The 25,607-nt window shown below is 43.1% G+C and overlaps 1 protein-coding gene across 2 annotated transcripts in view; it reads left to right on the top strand.

Annotated features, from left to right (window-relative positions):
• The window catches only part of ANKFY1 (ankyrin repeat and FYVE domain containing 1), a 68,273-nt gene that overhangs the window by 9,562 nt on the left and 33,104 nt on the right, over positions 1–25,607 (top strand). The window contains exons 2-3 of one of the 2 annotated variants that reach the window (XM_072136142.1): positions 7,064–7,256; positions 24,664–24,782. In XM_072136142.1, coding sequence (XP_071992243.1) covers positions 7,064–7,256; positions 24,664–24,782 — 312 coding nt within the window. Of the gene's footprint in view, positions 1–7,063; positions 7,257–19,555; positions 19,575–24,663; positions 24,783–25,607 lie in introns of those variants that run through there. The other variant, XM_072136144.1, reaches the window with a different exon arrangement.

Genomic DNA, 25,607 nt, shown 5'->3' with positions numbered 1-25,607 from the left:
GCTTGAACAAGTGATCAGTGGATCACTTGTTCAAGCTAACCTGTAAAAGTAAAGAAAAAAAAAGTTAAAAACACTGAATAAACACAATTTTTAATAAAAATAATTAATTAAATAGAGTTAAAGTCCCCTAAACACAAACATTCCCTATACACATCTAATAAAGTAAAAATACCTGAAAATCACCAAAACCCCCACATATTTGGTATCGCCGCGTCCGTAACAATCTGTACCATAAGTCAGAAACATTATTGGACCCGTACGGTGAACGCCGCAAAAACAAAACCTGAATAAATCGCCAAAAATATACATTTTCATAAAATCCCTTCACAAGAATGTTCTAAAAAGTGATCAAAAAAAGTTATGTGCCCCAAAATGGTACCCAATGGAAAGAACAACTCAACACGTAAAAAATATTAAGATTAAGTTCCCAAAAAGATGGCGATGCAGAAACAAATGAGATTTCCTCTATATTAGTTTTTCTCCAGTAAAATTGTAAAAATAAATGAAAAACTATATAAATGAGGTATCACCGTAATCGTAGTGATCTATAGAATGAAAATATTATAGTATTTTTAGTGTATGGTGTACGACCCCCAAAATATACAAAAAAAAGAAACCCCAAATTGACAATTTTCTTTTCCTCCATACATTAAAGAGTTAATAAAATCTCATCGAAAAGCTACAGACCCACTTAAATGAAGTATTTGTAAAGTGCATCTCATGTCGCAGAAAATAAGCCCTTATATGTCCAAATTGCCAAAAAAATAAAGATTGTATAGCCAATAAAATGTGACAATGCATAATCTGCTCTGAATGGCGCAGCAGGTTACCACCACATATGGGATATTGTTATACGCAGGAGGGATTAGGTATCAAATTTTGTGGAGCGTTTTGGTATTTTATCCACTGAGAATTTGTGCATTTTATGAAAAACACATTCATTTAGCCAAAAAAATTGACTTTCAAAATTGCATCCGATTTTGTTTTAACTCCTGTAAAACAATTAAAGGGTTAACGAACTTCATAAAAGTTGTTTTACTTACGTTGAGGGGTGTAGTTTCTATAATGGAGTAATTTATGGGGTTTTACTTTATTTAGGCCTCTCAAAGTGACTTGAAACCTGAGCAGGTCCCTCAATAGCAGGCAGAGGTCGCACTAACATTTTTCCAGAAGGGTAAAAATACTCCTCTCACCATTTTTGAGGAGTATTTTTACCCGAGGAGGAGTATGAAAATTTCGGTAGCACACTGCGCACACAGCACACACTACACTCACACACTGCGCACACACTACACTCACACACTGCGCACACACTACACTCACACACTGCGCACACACTACACTGCGCACACAGCACACACTACACTCACACACTGCGCACACAGCACACACTACACTCACACACTGCGCACACAGCACACACTACACTCACACACTGCGCACACAGCACACACTACACTCACACACTGCGCACACAGCACACACTACACTCACACACTGCGCACACAGCACACACTACACTCACACACTGCGCACACAGCACACACTACACTCACACACTGCGCACACAGCACACACTACACTCACACACTGCGCACACAGCACACACTACACTCACACACTGCGCACACAGCACACACTACACTCACACACTGCGCACACAGCACACACTACACTCACACACTGCGCACACAGCACACACTACACTCACACACTGCGCACACAGCACACACTACACTCACACACTGCGCACACAGCACACACTACACTCACACACTGCGCACACAGCACACACTACACTCACACACTGCGCACACAGCACACACTACACTCACACACTGCGCACACAGCACACACTACACTCACACACTGCGCACACAGCACACACTACACTCACACACTGCGCACACAGCACACACTACACTCACACACTGCGCACACAGCACACACTACACTCACACACTGCGCACACAGCACACACTACACTCACACACTGCGCACACAGCACACACTACACTCACACACTGCGCACACAGCACACACTACACTCACACACTGCGCACACAGCACACACTACACTCACACACTGCGCACACAGCACACACTACACTCACACACTGCGCACACAGCACACACTACACTCACACACTGCGCACACAGCACACACTACACTCACACACTGCGCACACAGCACACACTACACACACAGTGCGCACACAGCACACACTACACTCACACACTGCGCACACAGCACACACACTACACACACTACACTCACACACTGCGCACACACTGCGCACACAGCACACACACTACACACACTACACTCACACACTACACACAGCACACACTACACTCACACACTGCGCACACAGCACACACTACACTCACACACTGCGCACACAGCACACACTACACTCACACACTGCGCACACAGCACACACTACACTCACACACTGCGCACACAGCACACACTACACTCACACACTGCGCACACAGCACACACTACACTCACACACTGCGCACACAGCACACACTACACTCACACACTGCGCACACAGCACACACTACACTCACACACTGCGCACACAGCACACACTACACTCACACACTGCGCACACAGCACACACTACACTCACACACTGCGCACACAGCACACACTACACTCACACACTGCTCACACAGCACACACTACACTCACACACTGCGCACACAGCACACACTACACTCACACACTGCGCACACAGCACACACTACACTCACACACTACACACAGCACTACACACAGCACACACTACACTCACACACTACACAGCACACACTACACTCACACACTGCGCACACAGCACACACTACACTCACACACTGCGCACACAGCACACACTACACTCACACACTGCGCACACAGCACACACTACACTCACACACTGCGCACACAGCACACACTACACACAGCACACACTACACTCACACACTGCGCACACAGCACACACTACACTCACACACTGCGCACACAGCACACACTACACTCACACACTGCGCACACAGCACACACTACACTCACACACTGCGCACACAGCACACACTACACTCACACACTGCGCACACAGCACACACTACACTCACACACTGCGCACACAGCACACACTACACTCACACACTGCGCACACAGCACACACTACACTCACACACTGCGCACAGCACTACACACAGCACACACTACACTCACACACTGCGCACACAGCACACACTACACTCACACACTACACACAGCACTACACACAGCACACACTACACTCACACACTACACAGCACACACTACACTCACACACTGCGCACACAGCACACACTACACTCACACACTGCGCACACAGCACACACTACACTCACACACTGCGCACACAGCACACACTACACACAGCACACACTACACTCACACACTGCGCACACAGCACACACTACACTCACACACTGCGCACACACTACACTCACACACTGCGCACACACTACACTCACACACTGCGCACACACTACACTCACACACTGCGCACACACTACACTCACACACTGCGCACACAGCACACACAGAACATTACACTCACACAGCACACACAGAACATTACACTCACACAGCACACACAGAACATTACACTCACACTGCACACACAGAACATTACACTCACACTGCACACACAGAACATTACACTCACACTGCACACACAGAACATTACACTCACACTGCACACACAGAACATTACACTCACACTGCACACACAGAACATTACACTCACACTGCACACACAGAACATTACACTCACACTGCACACACAGAACATTACACTCACACTGCACACACAGAACATTACACTCACACTGCACACACAGAACATTACACTCACACTGCACACACAGAACATTACACTCACACTGCACACACAGAACATTACACTCACACTGCACACACAGAACATTACACTCACACTGCACACACAGAACATTACACTCACACTGCACACACAGAACATTACACTCACACTGCACACACAGAACATTACACTCACACTGCACACACAGAACATTACACTCACACTGCACACACAGAACATTACACTCACACTGCACACACAGAACATTACACTCACACTGCACACACAGAACATTACACTCACACTGCACACACAGAACATTACACTCACACTGCACACACAGAACATTACACTCACACTGCACACACAGAACATTACACTCACACTGCACACACAGAACATTACACTCACACTGCACACACAGAACATTACACTCACACTGCACACACAGAACATTACACTCACACTGCACACACAGAACATTACACTCACACTGCACACACAGAACACTACACTACACTGCACACACAGAACATTACACTACACTACACTGCACACACAGAACACTACACTACACTGCACACACAGAACATTACACTACACTGCACACACAGAACACTACACCTACAATCACACACAGAACATTACACTACACTGCACACACAGAACACTACACCTACAATCACACAGAACACTACACTACACTGCACACACAGAACACTACACTACACTGCACACACAGAACACTACACTACACTGCACACACAGAACACTACACTACACTGCACACACAGAACACTACACTACACTGCACACACAGAACACTACACTACACTGCACACACAGAACATTACACTACACTGCACACACAGAACACTACACTACACACACAGAACACTACACTACACTGCACACACAGAACACTACACTACACTGCACACACAGAACATTACACTACACTGCACACACAGAACATTACACTACACTGCACACACAGAACATTACACTACACTGCACACACAGAACACTACACCTACAATCACACACTCACCCGTCCGGATCTGCGGGCAGGTAGAGATGGAGCAGGACAGGGAGCAGCAGCCCCGCTGTCCACAGGTATCGCGGGGCCTGCGCTCTCGCTCCGGAGCGCTGCTGACACAGATCACTGTGTCAAGTGTCGCGTTGAGCGGTCCGGCGCGCGCTGTGATCGCGCGACATTTACCTCTTTTGCAGCGCGCGCCGAGCCGCTCAGCCTGCGCGCTGCAAGGAATAATTGCCAAGCGTAACTTTACGCATGGCAATTATTTTGGGGGGTAATGGCGCCTCATCACGCGTCTATGACGCGTGGTGAGGCGTTAATGCGACCTCTGATAGCAGGATTTTGCTTTTTTTATGAAAATGTGAAAAATTGCACGTGACGTTTAAAGCCCCATAACATCTTACAAAAATGATAGTATGTATAAAAAACCATGGAGGTATAAAGTAGACATTCGCTGAATGTTAGTTATTACGTTTTTTGGTGTTATGACTCATGTGTGGAAAAAGTAGAACATTTTGAATTTCGAAAATTGCAAATTTTTCCAAATTTTCACCAAATATTTGATTTTCTCATAAATAAATGCAAAACATACCACCAAAATTTTGTAACTAACATGAAGTACAAAGTGTCACGAGAAAACAATTTCAAAATCACTTGTATATGTTAAAGCGTTCCAAAGTTATAACCATTTATAGTGTCAGAGGGCAGATTTGAAAAAATGGGCCGTGTCAGGAAGGTGAAAAGTGGCTTCAGCGTTAACAGTGACTTGTCAGCCTATTGCTATGGTGTAAAACCCTTCCTCCAATTTTGATATGACTTTATATACCCTGTTTCCCCTAAAATAAGACATCCCCGAAAATAAGACCTAGTACAATTTTGTTCAGGCTTAGAAATATAAGGCCTCACCTGAAAATAAGACCTAACGGCCGTCATTGCAGCAACTTCCCCCATTCGTATTAGGAAATCTTTTAGATGCTGCAGAAGGTTGTGTCATGGGGAAGAATTAATGGCATTAAATCACTAGATGTTGTGCTGCAAATGTGATCCCAGCAGCCACCAGGATAAGGAAGGGTCATTTATGGAAAGTGCTTTTACCAAACATGAGAGATAGGGGCCAATGATTCCAATAGAATTGGAGCCACAAGAAATACAGCATGAAATTCAGAATTTGGAGAGTCCTAAGGATGTTAGAGAAGTTGATTTTTTTTTTTTTTTGTTCAATGATAAATGTAAATTCTTGTTTATGAAAAAATAAGACATCCCCTGAAAATAAGACCTAGTGCCTCTTTAGGAGCAAAAATTTATTTAAGACCCTTATATTTTTCTTATTTTCGGGGAAACAGGGTATATACAAAACAACATGAATTACTTTTGGCTGTCCACTGTTAGTTACAGTACTCTGATAAACTGCCACTTTCCGGGCTTGCCAATACTTATTGGGATTTTAAAAGGAAAGTGTCATAACAGCGTATTTAGGTTATCCCATGTACCCACAATACCAAGAATATCCGAAACCACTTTTTAATGGATTTTTTTTTTTCGTGAGCATGGTCAACCTTGTTTAAAGTAAACAAGACGGCTCCTCCTCCTCCCTTTGTATTGCTCCTTGCCTCTTGCTGACTGAGCAAGCGATTCTCACACTTGCACTGTCAGCATCTGATCGAGGGCATGCGCCGATAGTATGGAGACCGCTGGCGTCCAGCACAGGGTTGGTAAACAGTGAGTAGCTGCCTCACTGCTTGGCAACTGTGCATGTGACGTGTCGCATGAACAGGTCTGCGAGAAGATGCAGGGAGGTGAAGGTAAAGATCAAATTTTTTTTTCATTCAGTATTGATGAGGATGAGATGTTTGTTAACGGAGACTTGCTTTGACCAAGGGTGACCATGCCCAGGGGACTGGGGACACGAGGCGGGGAGCCAGGTAAAGTTTTATAAAAGTTATTGTTTGAAAGAAAAAAGGCAGAAATCTGATGAAAGCTGTTTTCAAATATGCTTGGTCTTGACTCTGGGAACAAGGGAAAACCTAAAAACGCTGTTCTGGTGACAGGTTCCCTTTAACATCCATAATTTGAATTTGTGTATTGTGTATTTGACCTGTAAAAACTAACTTATAAAATGTTCAAGTTAATTTCCTATTTTTCTTTTTTTCTGTTAAAGAGGAAGTGGGCAAATTGCAAAAGCACTTGGCGCTTTTACGCCAGGAATATGTCAAGCTGCAGCAGAAACTGGCAGAAACGGAGAAGAAATGCACCCTTCTAGCAGCCCAGACAAACAAAGAGGCTTCCGACGACTCCTTCATCAGTCGTCTCCTGGCTATCGTTGCCCAGTTGTACCAACAGGAGCAGTACAGGTCAGACTTGGCGGGTATTTCTTGATTTTATATCTTGTCTTGCCTTTTTCAGTCTGAGGCCTTGTTCACATGTAGCGTTTACGTAGGTTTTTGTTGACAGCAGTGTAATTAGGCAAATCTCTTCTCCTCAGTTGTTGTATTGCATTTCAAAACGCAATGAAACGTTGTATGTGTAAATGCAGCCTAAGCAGTTTTTCACCATAAATGAAGGTTTTAATCTTCTCAGTAAGGAATAAGACAGTGGGGGAAATTTATTAAAGGGCATCTACCACCTGGATGAACAACTGTATGCAAATGAGTCTGATGGGCTCCAGGCTCCATAGGTGTTAATGGAGCCTGGAGCCCCTCAGACTCATTTGCGTACAGCCTTTCATCCATGTGATAAATGTCTTTTAAGTCTGGCGTTTTAAACACCAGTCTTAAAATTCCCATCCTCATCTTCTTAGTAGATGCAGGCCCAATCTCCACCAGGCAGAACCGTTTAGATCAGATATGACCTGGCAGATATTTCTGCTATAGTCTCTGCTTTTTTCCGGCAGAGATTCTAGTAAATGTGCAGGGCAGGGCATTTGAGACCTTACCTGCCCACTTTGACACACCCAAAGTGGCGTGCACGGATGGGAAAATTTCATGCCTTCTCTGTGAGGCTGAATGCTTGAATGTGGCATTTCCATTGCGTTTTGAAATGCAATAAAACATCTGAGGAGAGTGGATTTGTCTGATAACATTGCTGTTAACATTTGCATTTACAAAACACAATTTTCCTGCATTGTTAACAAATGTCGTATAAACACGAAAAAAAGTTTTGTACCATGTTAGCCAGTTGCAGAAATTCCTTTTGCTTTTTATAGGTCAAATAAAGTAACCTTCTTGAGATTGTGATACCTTTTAATGGCTAACTGAAATATAAGATGTTACAAGCAAGTTTTCGGGACAGCGATGGTCCCTTCATCAGGCATGGTATGACAGTCTTAGAAAACCCCAAAAAATCTCCAACCACAGGGTAATCCAATATCACTGCTCAAAGTTCAGAGGACCATAACACATCAAGATAATCCCTATTAAACCTCCAAAGAAGAGCACACACAAAACTTCAGTCAATGAATAAATCAAAACTTTATTACAAAAATAATTAGCAATACAGGCTGTCCCCTACTTAAGGACACCTGACTTACAGACAACCCATAGTTACAGACAGCCCCCTCTGACCTCTGGTGAAGCTCTCTGGATGCTTTACTATAGTCCCAGATTGCAATAATCAGCTGTAAGGTGTCTGTAATGAAGCTTTATTGATAACCCTTGGTCCCATTACAGCAAAAAATGTTTAACCCCTTAGCGCTCCGCGCCGTAGCTGTACTGCGCAGCTTCCCACTATTGGCGCTCAGCGCAGTACAGCTACTGCGCGAGCGCATACTATTTTAGAATTGTCACCACGTCGCGAGACGTGGTGACATCGGGCTGAAATTTGGGTGACAGAGGCAGGAGGAGTTCCTGTCTCCGTCACCCGACCAATCAAATTGGTCCCGCCCGCCGATCGCCGTGATTGGCCAGTCAAACCTGACTGGCCAATTACAGCGATTTTAGGCTAAAAAACGTGCTTTTAGCACTTTCCTCTTCCTCCAGCGGCACCATTTTGGTTTGGTATCGCTGGAGAGAGGAAAGAGCGTTACTGTGTGCACCAAAATACACTTTTACACTATAAATAGTGTTCTGATCCTTATCTGATCCCTATTGTTCCCTACAAATTCCCATCCTATCTGTTTTTTCCTGTGTCCTGTGTGTTCCCTGTGTGATCGCCTTGTGTGATCCCACGTGTCTTCCGTTTTTCCCTGTCTGTCCCTTCTGAACCCAAACGCACTTTTCAGTGCGCTGTGTTAGCGTTGTTCTGCACTGGACGCACTTTTCAGTGCGCCGTGTGAATAGCGCTGCACAGAATCTTTAGCAATCTTAGCGGTAGTTAGTTTGTCTTAGGGCAAGCTAGGTGCATTTGTAGCGCCTTTTTGCGCGGTGCACATAGGTTTTTTTTCGGTGCCTGGTAATATTTTTTTCCAGAACGCCGTAGGTGTACCCGTACATAGCTACTTTTTGTGTGTGCCATCTGTGCGGCTGGTCCGTGTGGCTTGGTGTGCATTATCTTTTTTTTTTGTGTGCTATCTGTGCGGCTTGTCCGTGTAGTTTAGTGCGCATTATTTTTTGTGTGTGCCATCTGTGCGGCTTGTCCGTGTAGTTTGGTGTGCATTACCTTTTTTTTTGTGTGCTATCTGTGCGGCTTGTCCGTGTAGTTTAGTGCGCATTATTTTTTTTGTGTGCTATCTGTGCGGCTTGTCCGTGTAGTTTAGTGCACATTATTTTTTGTGTGCCATCTGTGCGGCTGGTCCGTGTGGCTTAGTGTGCATTATCTTTTTTTTTGTGTGTGCCATCTGTGCGGCTTGTCCGTGTAGTTTGGTGTGCATTATCTTTTTTTTTTTGTGTGCTATCTGTGCGGCTTGTCCGTGTAGTTTAGTGCACATTATTTTTTGTGTGTGCCATCTGTGCGGCTTGTCCGTGTAGTTTGGTGTGCATTATATTTTTTTTTTGTGTGCCTGCTAGACGGTTTATCCGTGTAGTTTGGTGCACATTATCTAATTTTTCTTGTTCTCTATTTTTTTTTGTGTGCAATGTCTCAGAAGACGTACACCGTGTTGGAGGCATATAACATGCTTGCCTCTGACACCGAGTCAGCTAGTGGGGATGATGGTCCCTTTTACCTATCATCATCCTCCTGCTCATCTTCCAGTGACCTGGAAGGACCCCCAAGAAGGCGCCGTAGGGTTCCAGGGACTTCTGCAATTGAAGTGCCTGGGACTTCTGCAGGAGAAGTGCCTGGGACTTCTGCAGGAGAAGTGCCTGGGACTTCTGCAGGAGAAGTGCCTGGGACTTCTGCAGGAGAAGTGCCTGGGACTTCTGCAGGAGAAGTGCCTGGGACTTCTGCAGGAGAAGTGCCTGGGACTTCTGCAGGAGAAGTGCCTGGGACTTCTGCAGGAGAAGTGCCTGGGACTTCTGCAGGAGAAGTGCCTGGGACTTCTGCAGGAGAAGTGCCTGGGACTTCTGCAGGAGAAGTGCCTGGGACTTCTGCAGGAGAAGTGCCTGGGACTTCTGCAGGAGAAGTGCCTGGGACTTCTGCAGGAGAAGTGCCTGGGACTTCTGCAGGAGAAGTGCCTGGGACTTCTGCAGGAGAAGTGCCTGGGACTTCTGCAGGAGAAGTGCCTGGGACTTCTGCAGGAGAAGTGCCTGGGACTTCTGCAGGAGAAGTGCCTGGGACTTCTGCAGGAGAAGTGCCTGGGACTTCTGCAGGAGAAGTGCCTGGGACTTCTGCAGGAGAAGTGCCTGGGACTTCTGCAGGAGAAGTGCCTGGGACTTCTGCAGGAGAAGTGCCTGGGACTTCTGCAGGAGAAGTGCCTGGGACTTCTGCAGGAGAAGTGCCTGGGACTTCTGCAGGAGAAGTGCCTGGGACTTCTGCAGGAGAAGTGCCTGGGACTTCTGCAGGAGAAGTGCCTGGGACTTCTGCAGGAGAAGTGCCTGGGACTTCTGCAGGAGAAGTGCCTGGGACTTCTGCAGGAGAAGTGCCTGGGACTTCTGCAGGAGAAGTGCCTGGGACTTCTGCAGGAGAAGTGCCTGGGACTTCTGCAGGAGAAGTGCCTGGGACTTCTGCAGGAGAAGTGCCTGGGACTTCTGCAGGAGAAGCGCCTGGGACTTCTGCAGGAGAAGCGCCTGGGGCTTCCACTGACCCCACATGGGTAGCCCCAGATAATTATACCCCTCAGGTCCCTGACTTTTTGGGCCATCCTGGCATTAACTTTGACACGACAGGGCTCAGAGCTGTAGACTTTTTTAAGTTTTTTTTTGATGAGGAGCTGCTAAATATTATTATATTTCAGACAAATCTCTACGCTGCACAACATATTGCCCAAAACCCCACGTCCTTTTATGCACAACCCTACAGGTGGACCCCTGTCACTGCAGCAGAGATGCACAAGTATTGGGGCATAATACTCCTTATGGGGATAGTAAAGAAGCCTTCAATCAGGGACTACTGGAGCACAGACATACTGTACCACACCCCCATGTTCCGCATGGCAATGAGCAGGATGCGCTTTGAAGCCATCCATAAGTTTTTGCACTACACTGACAACACACAGTGCCCACCCAGAGGTGACCCCAGTTATGATCGGTTATTTAAGGTCAGGCCCATATTAGATCATTTTAGTGCCAAGTTTGCCCAGGCATATACCCCCGCCAAACATGTGAGCATAGACGAGTCCCTGGTACAATTCAAAGGGAGACTTCAATTCCGCCAGTACCTGCCCAATAAGAGGGCAAGATATGGTGTGAAAATGTATAAGCTGTGCGAAAGTTCATCAGGGTACACATACAAGTTCAGGGTATATGAAGGGAAGGACTCCTCTATAGTGCCCCCAGAATGCCCCCCCTTCCTGGGTGTTACAGGGAAGATAGTGTGGGATTTAGTGCACCCACTGCTGGACCAGGGCTACCACCTCTACCTGGACAATTTCTACACCAGCACCACCCTGTTCAAGTGCCTCACTTCCAGAAATACTGCGGCATGCGGCACTGTACGCAGAAATCAGAGAGGTCTCCCTAAGTCGCTGCTTGGGCAAAAACTTAAAAGGCACGAAAGCAGGGCACTATGCAGCGACTCTGTATTGTGTGTTAAGTACAAGGACAAGAGAGAGGTCCTTGTATTAACCACAATACATGAGCACACCACCACCCCTGTCCCAGTACGAGGTGCCAGTACAGAAACCCCCAAGCCAGACTGTATTTTAGATTATAACAAATACATGGGAGGGGTGGACTTGTCTGACCAGGTGCTTCAGCCGTACAATGCCATGCGGAAGTCGAGGGTGTGGTACAAGAAGCTGGCCGTGCACATCATGCAGATGGCATTGTATAATGCTTATGTGCTGCATCGATATGCCGGCCAGAGGGGAACTTTCCTGGAATTTCAAGAGATGGTAATAAAGTACTTTCTTTTTGGAGACCAGGAAGGGGGGAGTGCTAGCACATCTGGAAGTGAGGCCACATCACGTATTGTACCAGGGCAGCACTTTCCAGGAGTAGTTCCCCAAACAGCCAGCAAGGGAAGGTCACAAAAGAGGTGCAGGGTGTGCTCCAAAAATGGCATTCGGAAGGACACCATTCATCACTGTGAGACATGCCCAGAAAAACCAGGGTTATGTATGAAAGATTGCTTCCGAATTTATCATACATCCCTGGATTTTTAGAGTACCCTGTTGTTACCCTGACGCACAGCTTATACATCATGCCGCACCTTCCCTTCTAAGCCCTGCCATGTGCCCAGCCTCTAGATTACTGTCCCGTATGCTTTACCCGGGAAAACATGCATCATGATTTTTAGGGTGTTTGTCTCCCATGGCAGCAGCTGGGCACAAAATGACATAATAGATATTTTTTACTATGCACTATCCATTTTGCACTTTTTCAGGGGTCCACCTGTGGGGTTAAAATGCTAACTATCCCCCTAGATTAATTCATGGAGGGGTGTAGTTTCCAAAATAGGGTCAGTTCTTAGGGGTTTCTACTGTACTGGCCCCTATTGGCATCTACAAATCTTTCATGATGCCAAAAAGAAAAAAAAAAGTACAATGTCTGTGCTCCAACAAGTTATTCCCTTTTGAGCCCTGCCGTGTCACCATCCTACAGATTATTGCCTCCTATGGGGTATTGCCCTAACCGGGGTAACCCGCAGAATGATTTTTGATGTGTTTTTCCCCAGTGGCATGAGTTGGGCAAAATACTTTTGTCACTTCAATGGCATATTTGATAAATTGCAATACAACTGTTTCTCTGCACTACTCACTTTGTATTACATTTGAGCCAGCACCTTAGGGGTTAAAATACTCATACAAGCCTACATACATTCTTTGAAGGGTGCCCTTTCCAAAATGGGTTCACTACTTGGGCTTTCTATTGTACTGGTACCTCGGGGGTACCCCCCATTACCAATCTAGTGAAAACGAAGCTTGAAAACCTAAATTGTGCTTCTTTCTTCCTGACCCCTGCCGTGTGCCCAGCCTGTAAATTATTGGCACATGTGTGGTATTGCCGTACTCAGGACAACCCCCAGAATGATTTTTGGGGTGTTTGTCTAAAGTGGCATGGGTTGGGCACAGTATATGAGGCACAAAAATGACTTTTTTGAGATAAAAACACAATTTTTACTCTGCACCATTTACTTTGCATTCAATTTTGACCAGCGTGTTGGGGGTTAAAATGATCATACAAGCCTACATACATTCTTTGAGGGGTGCCCTTTCCAAAATGGGTTCACTACTTGGGAGTTTCTATTGTACTGGTACCTCGGGGGTACCCCCCATTACCAATCTAGTGAAAACGAAGCTTGAAAACCTAAATTGTGCTTCTTTCTTCCTGACCCCTGCCGTGTGCCCAGCCTGTAAATTATTGGCACATGTGTGGTATTGCCGTACTCAGGACAACCCCCAGAATGATTTTTGGGGTGTTTGTCTAAAGTGGCATGGGTTGGGCACAGTATATGAGGCACAAAAATGACTTTTTTGAGATAAAAACGCAATTTTTACTCTGCACCATTTACTTTGCATTCAATTTTGACCAGCGTGTCGGGGGTTAAAATGCTCACCACAACCACCGATAAATTCTTTGAGGGGTCTAGTTTCCGTAATGGTATCATTTATTGGGGGTTTCTATTGCACTGGCACCTCACGGGCCCTGCCAACATGACATGGCACTCCAAATCCAAACGTGTGAAAACGGAGCTGGAAAATCAAAATTTCACTCCTTCCGTTCTCATCCCTTCTGTGTGCCCAGCCTGTAAATTATTGGCACATGTGTGGTATTGCCGTACTCGGGACAACCCGCAGAATGATTTTTGGGGTGTTTGTCTGAAGTGGCATGGGTTGGGCACAGTATATGAGGCACTAAAATGACATTTTTGAGATAAAAACGCAATTTTTACTCTGCACCATTTACTTTGCATTTAATTTTGACCAGCGTGTCAGGGGTTAAAATGCTCACCACAACCACCGATAAATTCTTTGAGGGGTCTAGTTTCCGTAATGGTATCATTTATTGGGGGTTTCTATTGCACTGGCACCTCACGGGCCCTGCCAACATGACATGGCACTCCAAATCCAAACATGTGAAAACGGAGCTGGAAAATCAAAATTTCACTCCTTCCGTTCTCATCCCTTCTGTGCGCCCAGTCTGTAAATTATTGGCACATGTGTGGTATTGCTGTACTCGGGACAACCCGCAGAATGATTTTTGGGGTGTTTGTCTAAAGTGGCATGGGTTGGGCACAGTATATGAGGCACTAAAATGACATTTTTGAGATAAAAACACAATTTTTACTCTGCACCATTTACTTTGCATTCAATTTTGACCAGCGTGTCGGGGGTTAAAATGCTCACCACAACCACCGATAAATTCTTTGAGGGGTCTAGTTTCCGAAATGGTGACATTTTGGGGGGTTTTCTATTGTACTTTTACTTCAGGGGCTCTTCAATTACACTGTGGCACCACAAAATATTTGCAGCCAAATTGGCCTTCCATATTCCCGGTATCGCTAACTCTGTTCTGGACATCGATGTGCGGGGAAACAGCAGCTGACATCCACATGTCTGGTATTGCCGTACTCGGAAGAAGCAGGGCAAGAAATTAGGAATATATATTTACCTCAAATTCCTTCTGAATGTATCCGTTTTAGGGCTAAATTGGAAAGATTGAAATCAAAAATTGAAATTTCAAAATTTCCACTCCATTTTCATATGCTTCCGGAAAAATAATTAAAGGGTTAACAGACTTCTTAAATGCTGATTTGAATAGGTTGAGATGTTAGGTTCATAAAATGGTGTTACTTGTGGGGGTATATAGTACATAAGCCTTTATACGGCACTTCCAAACTGAATTGATCACCAAAAAGTTCGCATTTTTCAAATTTCAAGAAAATCTGAGAAGTTGCTACTAAAACTTCAAACCTTCTCACATCCATAAAAATAATGGAAACGTAAAACAAATAATGGATATAAAAAGAAGACCAATGGCAAAAGGTTTCTATCAAAAAAAATTTGTGGTATCACTTTTTGTCTAAAAATTATAACATTTGAAACTTTGAAAATAGTCATTTTTTTCAAATTTTTCCTAAATTTTTGAATTTATACCCCCCAAAAAAGGAACGGATCACCGAAATGACACTACTAACATAAACTACAATGTCTCACGAGAAAACAATCTCAAAATCACAGAGATATCTTAAAGCGTTGAAAAGTTATTACCACAGGAAGAGACACTGGTCAAATTTCCAAAAAAAGTTGCGAGCCTTAACCTGCAAACAGGCTGCGTCCTTAAGGGGTTAAACTCCAATTGTCACTGGGGCCAAAATGTTTTTTGTCTGGATCTACAGTTATAAAATATACAGTTTCGACTTGCATACAAATTCAACTTAAGAACAAACTTCTGGACCCTATCTTGTATGTAACCCGGGGACTGTCTGTACGTGACAAAAGTACATCTGTTTAAAAAAAAAAAAAAAAAAGCATTAAAGGGACACTAAAAACATGAAACCAAACCCCCGGACAGTGCACTGGAAAGGCGACCAATATATATAAGAATTAAGGTGCTAGTATTTCTCCTCAGGGTACAAAAGCTGTGAACTCAAATGAAAAGAAGGCACTACATATCACTATATTCCAATGGTGAGTCCCAATATCACAGATATGTACCTCCAACCAAAAAAATGAACACACACAATGTAAGGTTCACAAGTACCCACCAGACGCCATGTTGGCCAGTACCTTCTTTTCATTTGAGTTTACAGCTTTTGTACCCTGAGGAGAAATACTAGCGTCTTAATATATATATATATCACCTTTTTTTGCACACTGTCCGAGTTTTTGGAACATTTGTAAGAACAACAGTAGTCCAACTTAATACAGAAATACAGTATCATACATACATACATTGCGGCATCAATATTTTGACAGGAGTGGCGTGCCTTGGCCTTATAAACATAATTAGACACAAATATTGCTGCTAGATAAGATATAATATAAATGGAATGCTACCGTAGCCCATGCTACCTACACACTCATACAACATACATACATCAACAACACCATACATTCACTTCCTCCCCCTCCCCCCTTGACACATCAGGTGGGATTAAAGGTGGGATACTGAGCAGTATGCCGAGTGTTACACCACCTTGCCCAAATCAGGTCAAATTTTTGCGGACAACCTCTGTGTTGATAGACTGTACGGTAGTGAGGTACAAACTTATTTATTAGTAGGATCCACCGCTTTAAGGTGGGGGTGTCATGATCTTTCCATGACATTACGACTACCTTACGTGCATAATAAAGGGCGAATCTTCAGAAGATCTTATCATAATGTCCATGAACTAGCTCATTAATTATACCCAGGAGGCAAACTTTGGGTGACAGAACTCGGGGCATGTCAAAGTGTGAATGCAGAAATTCCATAACTGCGGCCCAGAATGGCTGAACCCTGCTGCAGGACCACACACAGTGGAGAAAGGACCCACTGGCAGCCTGACATCGGAAGCAAGTGTCCTCCTCTATAACACCTATACGATGTAGTTTTTCAGGGGTATAGTAAATGCGATGAAGGAACTTTGTTTGGACCAGAGAGTCCCTAGCGCTTACAATGTTTTCAAAGAAGGATGATTCAACTTCTTTCCATTCCTCATCCAAAAGGTCTGGGATATCTTCCCTCCAGCGCAAAAGGGCCTTATCGAAGGGCCTTCTACGCGTGGACTGAAGAAGAGTGTAAGATTGGGTGAGTGGTCTAGACAGCTCCGGGGAACTCAGTAGTTTTTCTAGAGAAGTAAACTCTACAGTCAAGTTGAGGGAACCAAACTGTGCTTGGAATGCATGGCGCAGCTGGAGGTAGTGGAAAGAAGCAATTGCCGGTAGGCTAAATTGCTCACTTAATTCAGTATAAGAAAGAAATTCTGAGGTTGTAGACAAGAGCTGACCAAGGAATTTGATTCCTGCACAGCCCCACATGGTCCAACCAGCGAGGGAGACAAAGTAGACCAACCACGGGTTCCGCCAAAGAGGAGTTCTAGGGGACTGAGGAGCAGGGGTAGCAGTTTGGACCAACCCCTGAGCCCGTTGCCAATTTACTGCAACTGCTCTCCCCGGAATAAGGACAGATGTAGATGACTTGCATCTGTATAGTAAGCTAGTGAGGGCTTCATACGATCCCAGGAGAGCCCCAGCCAGCTTTTGTTTCATGTTTTAAGAGTCCTTTTAATGTTTTTTTTTTTTTTTTTTAAGCAGATGTACTTTTTGTGATGTATTGCTAATTATTTTTGTAATAAAATTTTGATTTATTCATTGCATTGACTGAAGGTTATGCGTGTGCTCTTCTATGGAGGTTTAATAGGGATTATGCTATGACAGTCTTTCTGAAGTGACACAGATCTTGTACACCATGGACAGGGAAGAGATGCAAACAAAATGTAAACAAAAGTACAATAACAATAACAAAGTTAATACAACAGGTCCTTAAACCCATAGCGCTCAGTGCTGTACCAGTACTGCACGGGCTCCCACTATTAGTGCTCAGCGCAGTACTTGCCGGTCAGATTTATTGTGGGATGGAATTTGTTGAAATTCTCATGAACTGTAATTAGCTGTTCTGAACCTGTCCAGATGATCAACATATCATCAATAAAGCGGAAGTAGGCCAAGGGTGTGAGAAGTCATAATAAATCTCCCCCCAAAAAAGTTTTCCAGCATTGTTAAAATTAAAATATTTTCATTTCTTAGTATCAGCTATGTCTTGAAATACTGTGAAGTTCATTTATGGCCTCACAACTTTACTTTCTTAATGAACTGGAACCAGTTGATTATAACTAGTTAGCAGCTGCACTGGGGCAGAAGATTGACTTTTTCTATGTGACATACAATAGGTTGGAGTGAACTTGTTAAATCCAGATATTTTTGGCAAAGTGTGTGCTGATGATTTTTGGATAATACATCTTTGTGCTCTCCGTTGGATGATTATGATGTTTACTGAACTAGAGTCCCTGGATAGAAGATAGAGCCGGGTCAGGAGGGACATTGCTCCGATAGTAATTCTGTGCCAAGATTTTGTTGTTATGGTAGTACTTAGTAGATTTTCTAGTTGTATCCACTGTTTGTCTCAACACACTTATGGTAGTAGATAATGTAGATATCATAACAGATTTTGTGCATGTACCATATGCACTGAGAAATCTAGTTGACCTATTCCTAAGCTTTGTACAGCTGTAGAGAACTTTGTTTTTTATATATTAGTAAATCTCTGTCTTTTTGCTCCTTCTGTAACGAGCAGTGTTTCTGAAGTCCAGTTCAAAGTAAAGAGAAAATGATTACCTGAAAAAAAAAATACAATTCAATACGTAGAATATTTCCCATCATTCTAAAGCTCTGTACAGAGAATAGACTATTCAGGGTCGCTCTGTTAAGAGTTGAGAAAAAGGACATGTTTTGTGTCCTGTTAATTTTTTCCGTTGTGCTTTAAAGGGGTTGTTCGAGAGATATGGAAACCAGGTATGTGGCTGTGGTAAACATGTATTTACTTCCTGGTATCCCGCGCCACAGTAACTCCGTAATGTGCCCTTGTTTTCCTGTGTCTCCTCATGCATTCCTCCTCTCCTTCCAATGCACATGACTGGAAGTGGAGAAGGGAGAGGGAGCTGCCCCCTCCCATCCTCCTGGGACTCCACACATGCTGCTGGCAGGGAGCCAGGTAATGGAAAATAAAATATAAACTACTGAAATGATTCAGAATACTGACAAAAGTATTTTTACAATCAGCATAACATAGGACATAGGTTATTGGAACCTGACACCAGGTAAAAATTACATTTTGGTTTGCAGTAGGTTTCGTTTACATCTATATCTGTGACTCTAATACTGGAGAACCCTCCACGATTCCATTATTTCTGCACAGGAAAATGTGTTCAGCAAAATGTTACAACACAGTATTATCTTAACATCTCCAGGTAAAATAACCCTTGAAAATAAGGGAAAACATACATTATTTTACACCTTTTAGAACTTGTTTTTATTAGTGCATTTAACCTATTATGAGAGAGGGAGAAATTCACCACCATTGGATAAAAAAAAACAAAACTATTTTCTCTTGCTTTTTGTGTGCAGTAATAGCTTGTGCGTTCAAATTGAACAGTCTGTATGCCTGGATTTCTTCATTGGGTAAATCAGTCCGTTTTGCAGTCTACTAACCAGTGTAAGTACTGATTTATTGCTAAGTTAGTTGCTGTATGCATTCCCCGGAAAGAAGCTTTTATCACAGGATACGAGAGGAAAGCTCTTTTTCCTGCAGTGGAGGCGGTTTCTGCCTTCTTGCAGATTTTTGCACTGGTTGTTTTTTCCCTCCTTTGTAACCTTTAGGATTTCATTGTAGACTTTTTTTTCAAGTTTGAGAATGATCTTCTATTTTTTATAGTACTATTGTAAGGCTGGGAACACCATACAAATAAACGTTTTAAACAGCAAGGTACTTAGATGTGAGCAAATGCACTGGAATAAAAATATCAATAGAGTTAAAGAGAACCCGTCATGCAAAATAACCCCCCTAAACTAAATATATTTTCATAAACTGCCATTAGAGACTGCCATCATTGCCTCTATCCCTTCATTGTCCCTCTACATGCCTGTAAACCTAAGCAATGAGGTCCTAAAGCTGTATGCAAATGACCTGTGAAATGTCCAATGAAGCATTAGCATATTCAAGCTGTCCACCTTATTCATGAGTGGGAGGCACAGCCACACCCCCAGTGCATGACTGACAGCCTGTACAATGATGTGAGGCTGTATAATGATGTGCTTCCTGGTGCTGGTGGCCACGCCTCCTGCAGCCTGTGTGTGCATGTGTGTGTGTATAGGAGAGATACAGCAGCTCCAGGCAGCCATGTTACAGCAGAACATGTCAGATTCATGTGTAGCTGATGTCTGTGTCTCTCACCTGTATATTAGGAGGATGCAGCATTTCAGCAGATGCAGCACACACACTAGCCATGCTTTACTATACATTACACACAGACATGAGCAGGGGGAGGAGAGGGGAGGGGTAACAGGAGTGACATCACTGCCTCTGACCATGTGACCAGCCTCATTTACATGATAAAAAATAGATGATTTTACAATGAATAATGTATGAAATAACTAGATAAAGGCTGGGATGGGATCCTTGTGAGCTGCTCCAACAGGTAGAGGTGACAGGACAAGTGACACAGACCTGATGACAGGTGTCCTTTAAGCTGAACAAGCAGTGCTGCAGTCCAAAGCATGGCTTAGGGATAGCTTCAACCTCCGCCTCATATGGAAATGCAGGTTCATCTCTGCTCACCAACAATACTGTAGAAGTTAATTCATTCATGGCTGGGCTACAGCTTATTTTGTCTTCAGGTACATTATAAAAGGATACATGACTTTTTTTTCTTTTTAGTTCAATCTAAAGAAAAGAAACTTCTTGAGTCTGAGCTTTATTGTATTTGTAGTAAAAATATCAAGTTAAAGGGGTTTGCCCATGAAAAAAAGTTCTCACATTTGAATCCCCTAGTGATATTTATACAGCAAAGATCATTTTTACACTTTACCCAGTTTTATTGCTGTTTTAATCCCTATAACTCAGTGATGGTCAGTGGAAAATTCCAGTGTGGACGGGGACTCTCTAATCAGATACTTCGTGATCCCTCTACTTCTATGAGATGCTGTGTGCTGACAATATGCTTCGATTATTAGATTACAGGGTTTCTCTACACTGTAATTTAGGTTCTTAATGTTCTACTAGTATCTGACACAGAAAAAGAGAGATCAGAGTCCCAAGATGGATGTAAGACACAATGGCACTCTCCAGCACTACTATCTCACCTAAAACGCACAGTCAGCTCTACTATAAAGACCTTATCTGGCTGTAACGCTTTAACCCTAGAATGCATACCTGGGGCCTCGCAGGCCCGCTCTGTTAGTTGTTTTCTTTTTACTGCAAGATTACTTTAGGTAGAATTCTGAAACTCTAGGTATTCCTCAGTTATATAGTTGTTAGTCATTTCCAGTTGTTCATATATTTTTATGTTACAGGCATTTCGGTATAATAACTCTTTTTTGTGAATACCCCATATTTACATACCTGGGGCCTTTTAGGCCCGTACTAGGTTTACATGTAATCCTAAGTCTTTTTGTCTTTTCTGTTGCTGGGGAAAACTTTGACTTAGGCTGCATTCACACTGCCGTTGCCCGCCGTACCATAGTGGGCGACGGCAGCGCGCGGGGAGAGGAGGAGGGGAGAGCGCAGCTCACCCCCGCCCCTCTCCATAGGGATACATGGCGCACGGCGCCGTATTACGGGAAAAGATAGGACATGTCCTATCTTTTTCCCGGGTACGTAGCGGTACTGTGCCACGCGTGTGTACCGCTCCCGTAGGGCGCTGTGCGCCCATTGCCATCTATGGGGGACATATATTGGGCGTATATACGTCCCCCATACGGTCGTGTGAATGTAGCCTTAGTCTTTATGACTCTGCTGTTGCTGCACAGAGTGTGGATTGTGCCTAACTACATGTTCATGTGATCTTGGGAAGGAGGCTACCTCATGATGTCATGCGTCTCTGATATCATCATAGTTCCTGAACAGGAAGGAGGAAGGAGTCAGCTTTCTTGTTTCTTGAAAAAAAAACTCTGAGCTCCAAAAATCCAAAGATTTCCACGTCACCTAAAAGAAAGTGGTGACCTGCTGAAGGTGAGTGTAGGGGGCTGTACAGACACTAACAAAGAGTCTACAACCCTTATTGTAATCATTTTTTTTCATTAGTTTACTGACGTCTAAGGTTACAATGGCACAGTCTACATCCAGGGGGTTGACTGACCAAGAAATCAAAGCAATCATTTTTGATAGTGATGAAGATGGTGAACTTTCTTTGTCTGATGAAGAGTACATGCTACCAGCTAATGTCTCTACTTCATCATTGAGTGATTCTTCAGATGATGAAGAAGAAATGGATCCAGCAGAACGTACAACCAGAACATCCAAAACAAATGTTTTTTGGGACAGTACTCCTAGGGTTCTTGGGTGCACCTCATCACATAATATTGTAAGAGTTGCTCAAGGAAATGTAGGAATTCCACAATTCTTGTCCAAAAGAGAGATTTTCTGTAAGCTATGATCAGATGTGGTATACGTTTTCAGGAACATCCAGAGCCGAGAGATAAAATAAGAAAACAATGTTACATTTGTCCAGCAAAGAAGGACAGGAAATCGGAGCGTGTCTGTAGCACTTGTGGACAAAATGTCTGGAAGGATCATTCTTGCAAACAGATAATATGTGACAGATTTTGCGGTCATTAGTAAATTCGAAAAGGAAACTTTGAAAAGGGATATTCCTGCAGCATGTTTACTGCAACTTTTATATAAAAAAAAAACTTTTATACAAAAAAACATTATTATAAAGAGTTATACCGAATGAGTATATTGGCCATGTTAAGCCCATTCAGTTACTTTGGGTTATTTTTGCACTAAATGTTTTGAATTATTAACATCTTAGGATGCATTCTCACTAGTGCTGGTGTTTGCCAGGAGGTGATCCGTAATGGATATGATCTCTTGGTAACTCCAGTTAAGGCTGCCGGCATGGCCGGATTCTACCAGCCTTAGCTGGGGACACCAGGAGGTCAGATCCATTACAGATCCCCTCCTGGCAGACACCAGCGCTAGTAGGAATGCATCCTTACCTTGCATTTTTCAAATAAACTTTGAAAAGTTATTTTATTTGAGTTATTCCATGTTATTTGCACACGGGCCTAAAAGGCCCCAGGTATGTAAAAGTGTAGATTTTCATGGTCATGCATTCTAGGGTTAACATATCCAGGGGATTTTCAGTCTGTTTTCTTGACACACATTGTACTTCAAATTAATAGAAAAATGTTGATGATATCTTTTGTGTTTAGTTATGAAAAAAATTGAAAATTTGGTAAAAATTTCTAAAAATATTCATTTTGAAAGTTCTAAATATTTTGCTTTTCAAGCAGACAGTCACCCAAGTTACCCAAGTAACTTTATAACTAACATTTCCCAAATATCTGCTTTGTATTGGCACATATTTTTATGCATCCTCTCTCTTTTCTATGTTATTCCGAACTTTGGGTGCAATTGTTCTCATTTTTATGAAAACTGTCAAAAACGTTATTTACATGATGTTGATGGCCTATATAACAGTAACACCCTGTAAACTATGCCATTTTAGAAACTACACCCCTCAATGTGTGAAAGATCAATTATATCAAGTGTTAAGCCTTTAGATGTTTCACAGGGGTTAAAACAAAATTGATGCTTAATTTACAAGCTGTAATTTTTTTTAAAGACCATTACATTAATTTTGGCCAAAAATGAAACCATCACAAAGTATTAAATGACAAAAACTCCACAAAGTTTGTGGATGCCCCATATGTGTTGATAAACTGCTGTATGGCCGCACGGCGGGGCATAGAACGGAAGGAGCGCCATTAACAGGAGATCTGCATTGTCACATTTTAAAGTCTATTAAATGTTTATTTTGTTGTAATTTGGACATATGGGGGATTTTTTATTTTTTTTTGCAGATGAGATCTGCTTTTCAGGTTTATTATTTACGGGGGGTTCAATGACTAATACCATATATATTCGAGTATAAGACGGCTTTTACTCAAGTCGATGATTTAAAAAACCTCCCATTTCCGACACCACCCCAGGTCCTCTTCTGTCCCCAGCTTTGTCTTCTGCTCCCCGCGCGGTCCCGTTGCACACACCATGACTTCAGCCGCTTGCCCACATCATAGTGTGTGTGCTCGTCCTGGAAGGGGCCTTGAAGGGAGCAGGGATATAGAGCTCAGTTCCACAGCATCTGACAAGATGGCTGACAACCCTAAAGTCATAACCAGGGGCAACTGAAATTGTACAGGTTGGACTTAAATCTGTGAAATGCTGTATTTTTGTTAATAACAGTGAATTAGAAAATGTGTTATTTTGTTATCCTGAGTTTAAGAAACTTATCTTCGTGGGAATACTCCTTTTAATGTAATTTTACTTGTCTTTATGAATGCAGTGATCCCCTGAATAACTGCTATAAAAAAGGATAAGTTGGTCTCTAATGCGTAATCTATGAAATGTGTGCTACTGAGTGGGATGGCAGCCTCTTAGTTTTAGCCAACAATGGAGGTTGAACCCATCTAACTAGATAGAAATGGCATATATTGATCTTATAGCTTTACTGTTCTTTAGGAGTTGAAAATACTATGTAATTCCTAAGACTCAATGATTTTCTGTCCTTCTGTGCCTCTAGTGATCTGAAGATTATAGTTGGAGACCAAAACATCAATGCTCACAAGTTTGTGTTGGCTGCCAGAAGTGAGGCCTGGAGTCTGGCCAATTTGGCATCTACAAAGGAACTAAATCTGTCAGGTGAGGAAACTACATTTCATACAAAATGTTAGTTTCTGGTCCATGTGTTACTACTTTCCTAACAACTCTTGAAAACCTTTTTTAATCTAAATAGGCTATGTCCTGTGCAGATTAAAGGAAATCTACCATCAAAACCAAGCATGATAAACCAGGGACACTTGCTCATACTCCAGACACCCTGACTGCGGTAATCTTCTTATTTATTATCCGTGGCGTCCTTCATACTAAAATTATGCTAATGAGTTAGAGGGGCTATGGGTGTGTTACCAGAGCCCCTCTGTGCTGTAGCTACACAGGCTGTTACATTTCCCCCCTCCCATGGTGTGCTCACTGCTGCTGAGATTACAGGAAGCACGGAAGGGGTGAATGAGACATGCTGCCGCAGTATAACCACAGCTTACAAAGCCAGAGTACAGAGGCTTAATATAATACTCCCATAGTCCTTCTGGCTTATTAGCAACTTTTTAAAAATGGAAGGCGGCCATGAATAACAAATATATAAAAGGTTTAGTATATTTCATAACACAATTAAAGAGAGAAGGCAGAGGTGCCACTTGTGTAAAACCCTTTTAAGAGATGTGTTACCGTCACAATCTAGAGATTTAGGAGAGGGTTCCTCTGTTTATTAGTGCCAATCATATTGTGTTGTAATAAAAAAATTTAGAGGGGAATTACCCTATTGTTGGTATTATAAAAAGTTTCACCATTTTCCAATATACTTTCTTTATCAATTCCTCACGGTTTTCTAGATCTCTGCTTGCTGTCCTTCTGTAGAAAGTTTCTATGTTTACTTCCAGTGGACATAAATCTGTTCATGCTGACGAA

This window comes from Engystomops pustulosus, chromosome 2 (assembly GCF_040894005.1).
Source record: "Engystomops pustulosus chromosome 2, aEngPut4.maternal, whole genome shotgun sequence".
Lineage (NCBI taxonomy): Eukaryota > Metazoa > Chordata > Amphibia > Anura > Leptodactylidae > Engystomops > Engystomops pustulosus.
The sequence above is the reverse complement of the archived record's forward strand: the minus strand, read 5'-3'. Positions and strand labels throughout refer to the sequence as shown.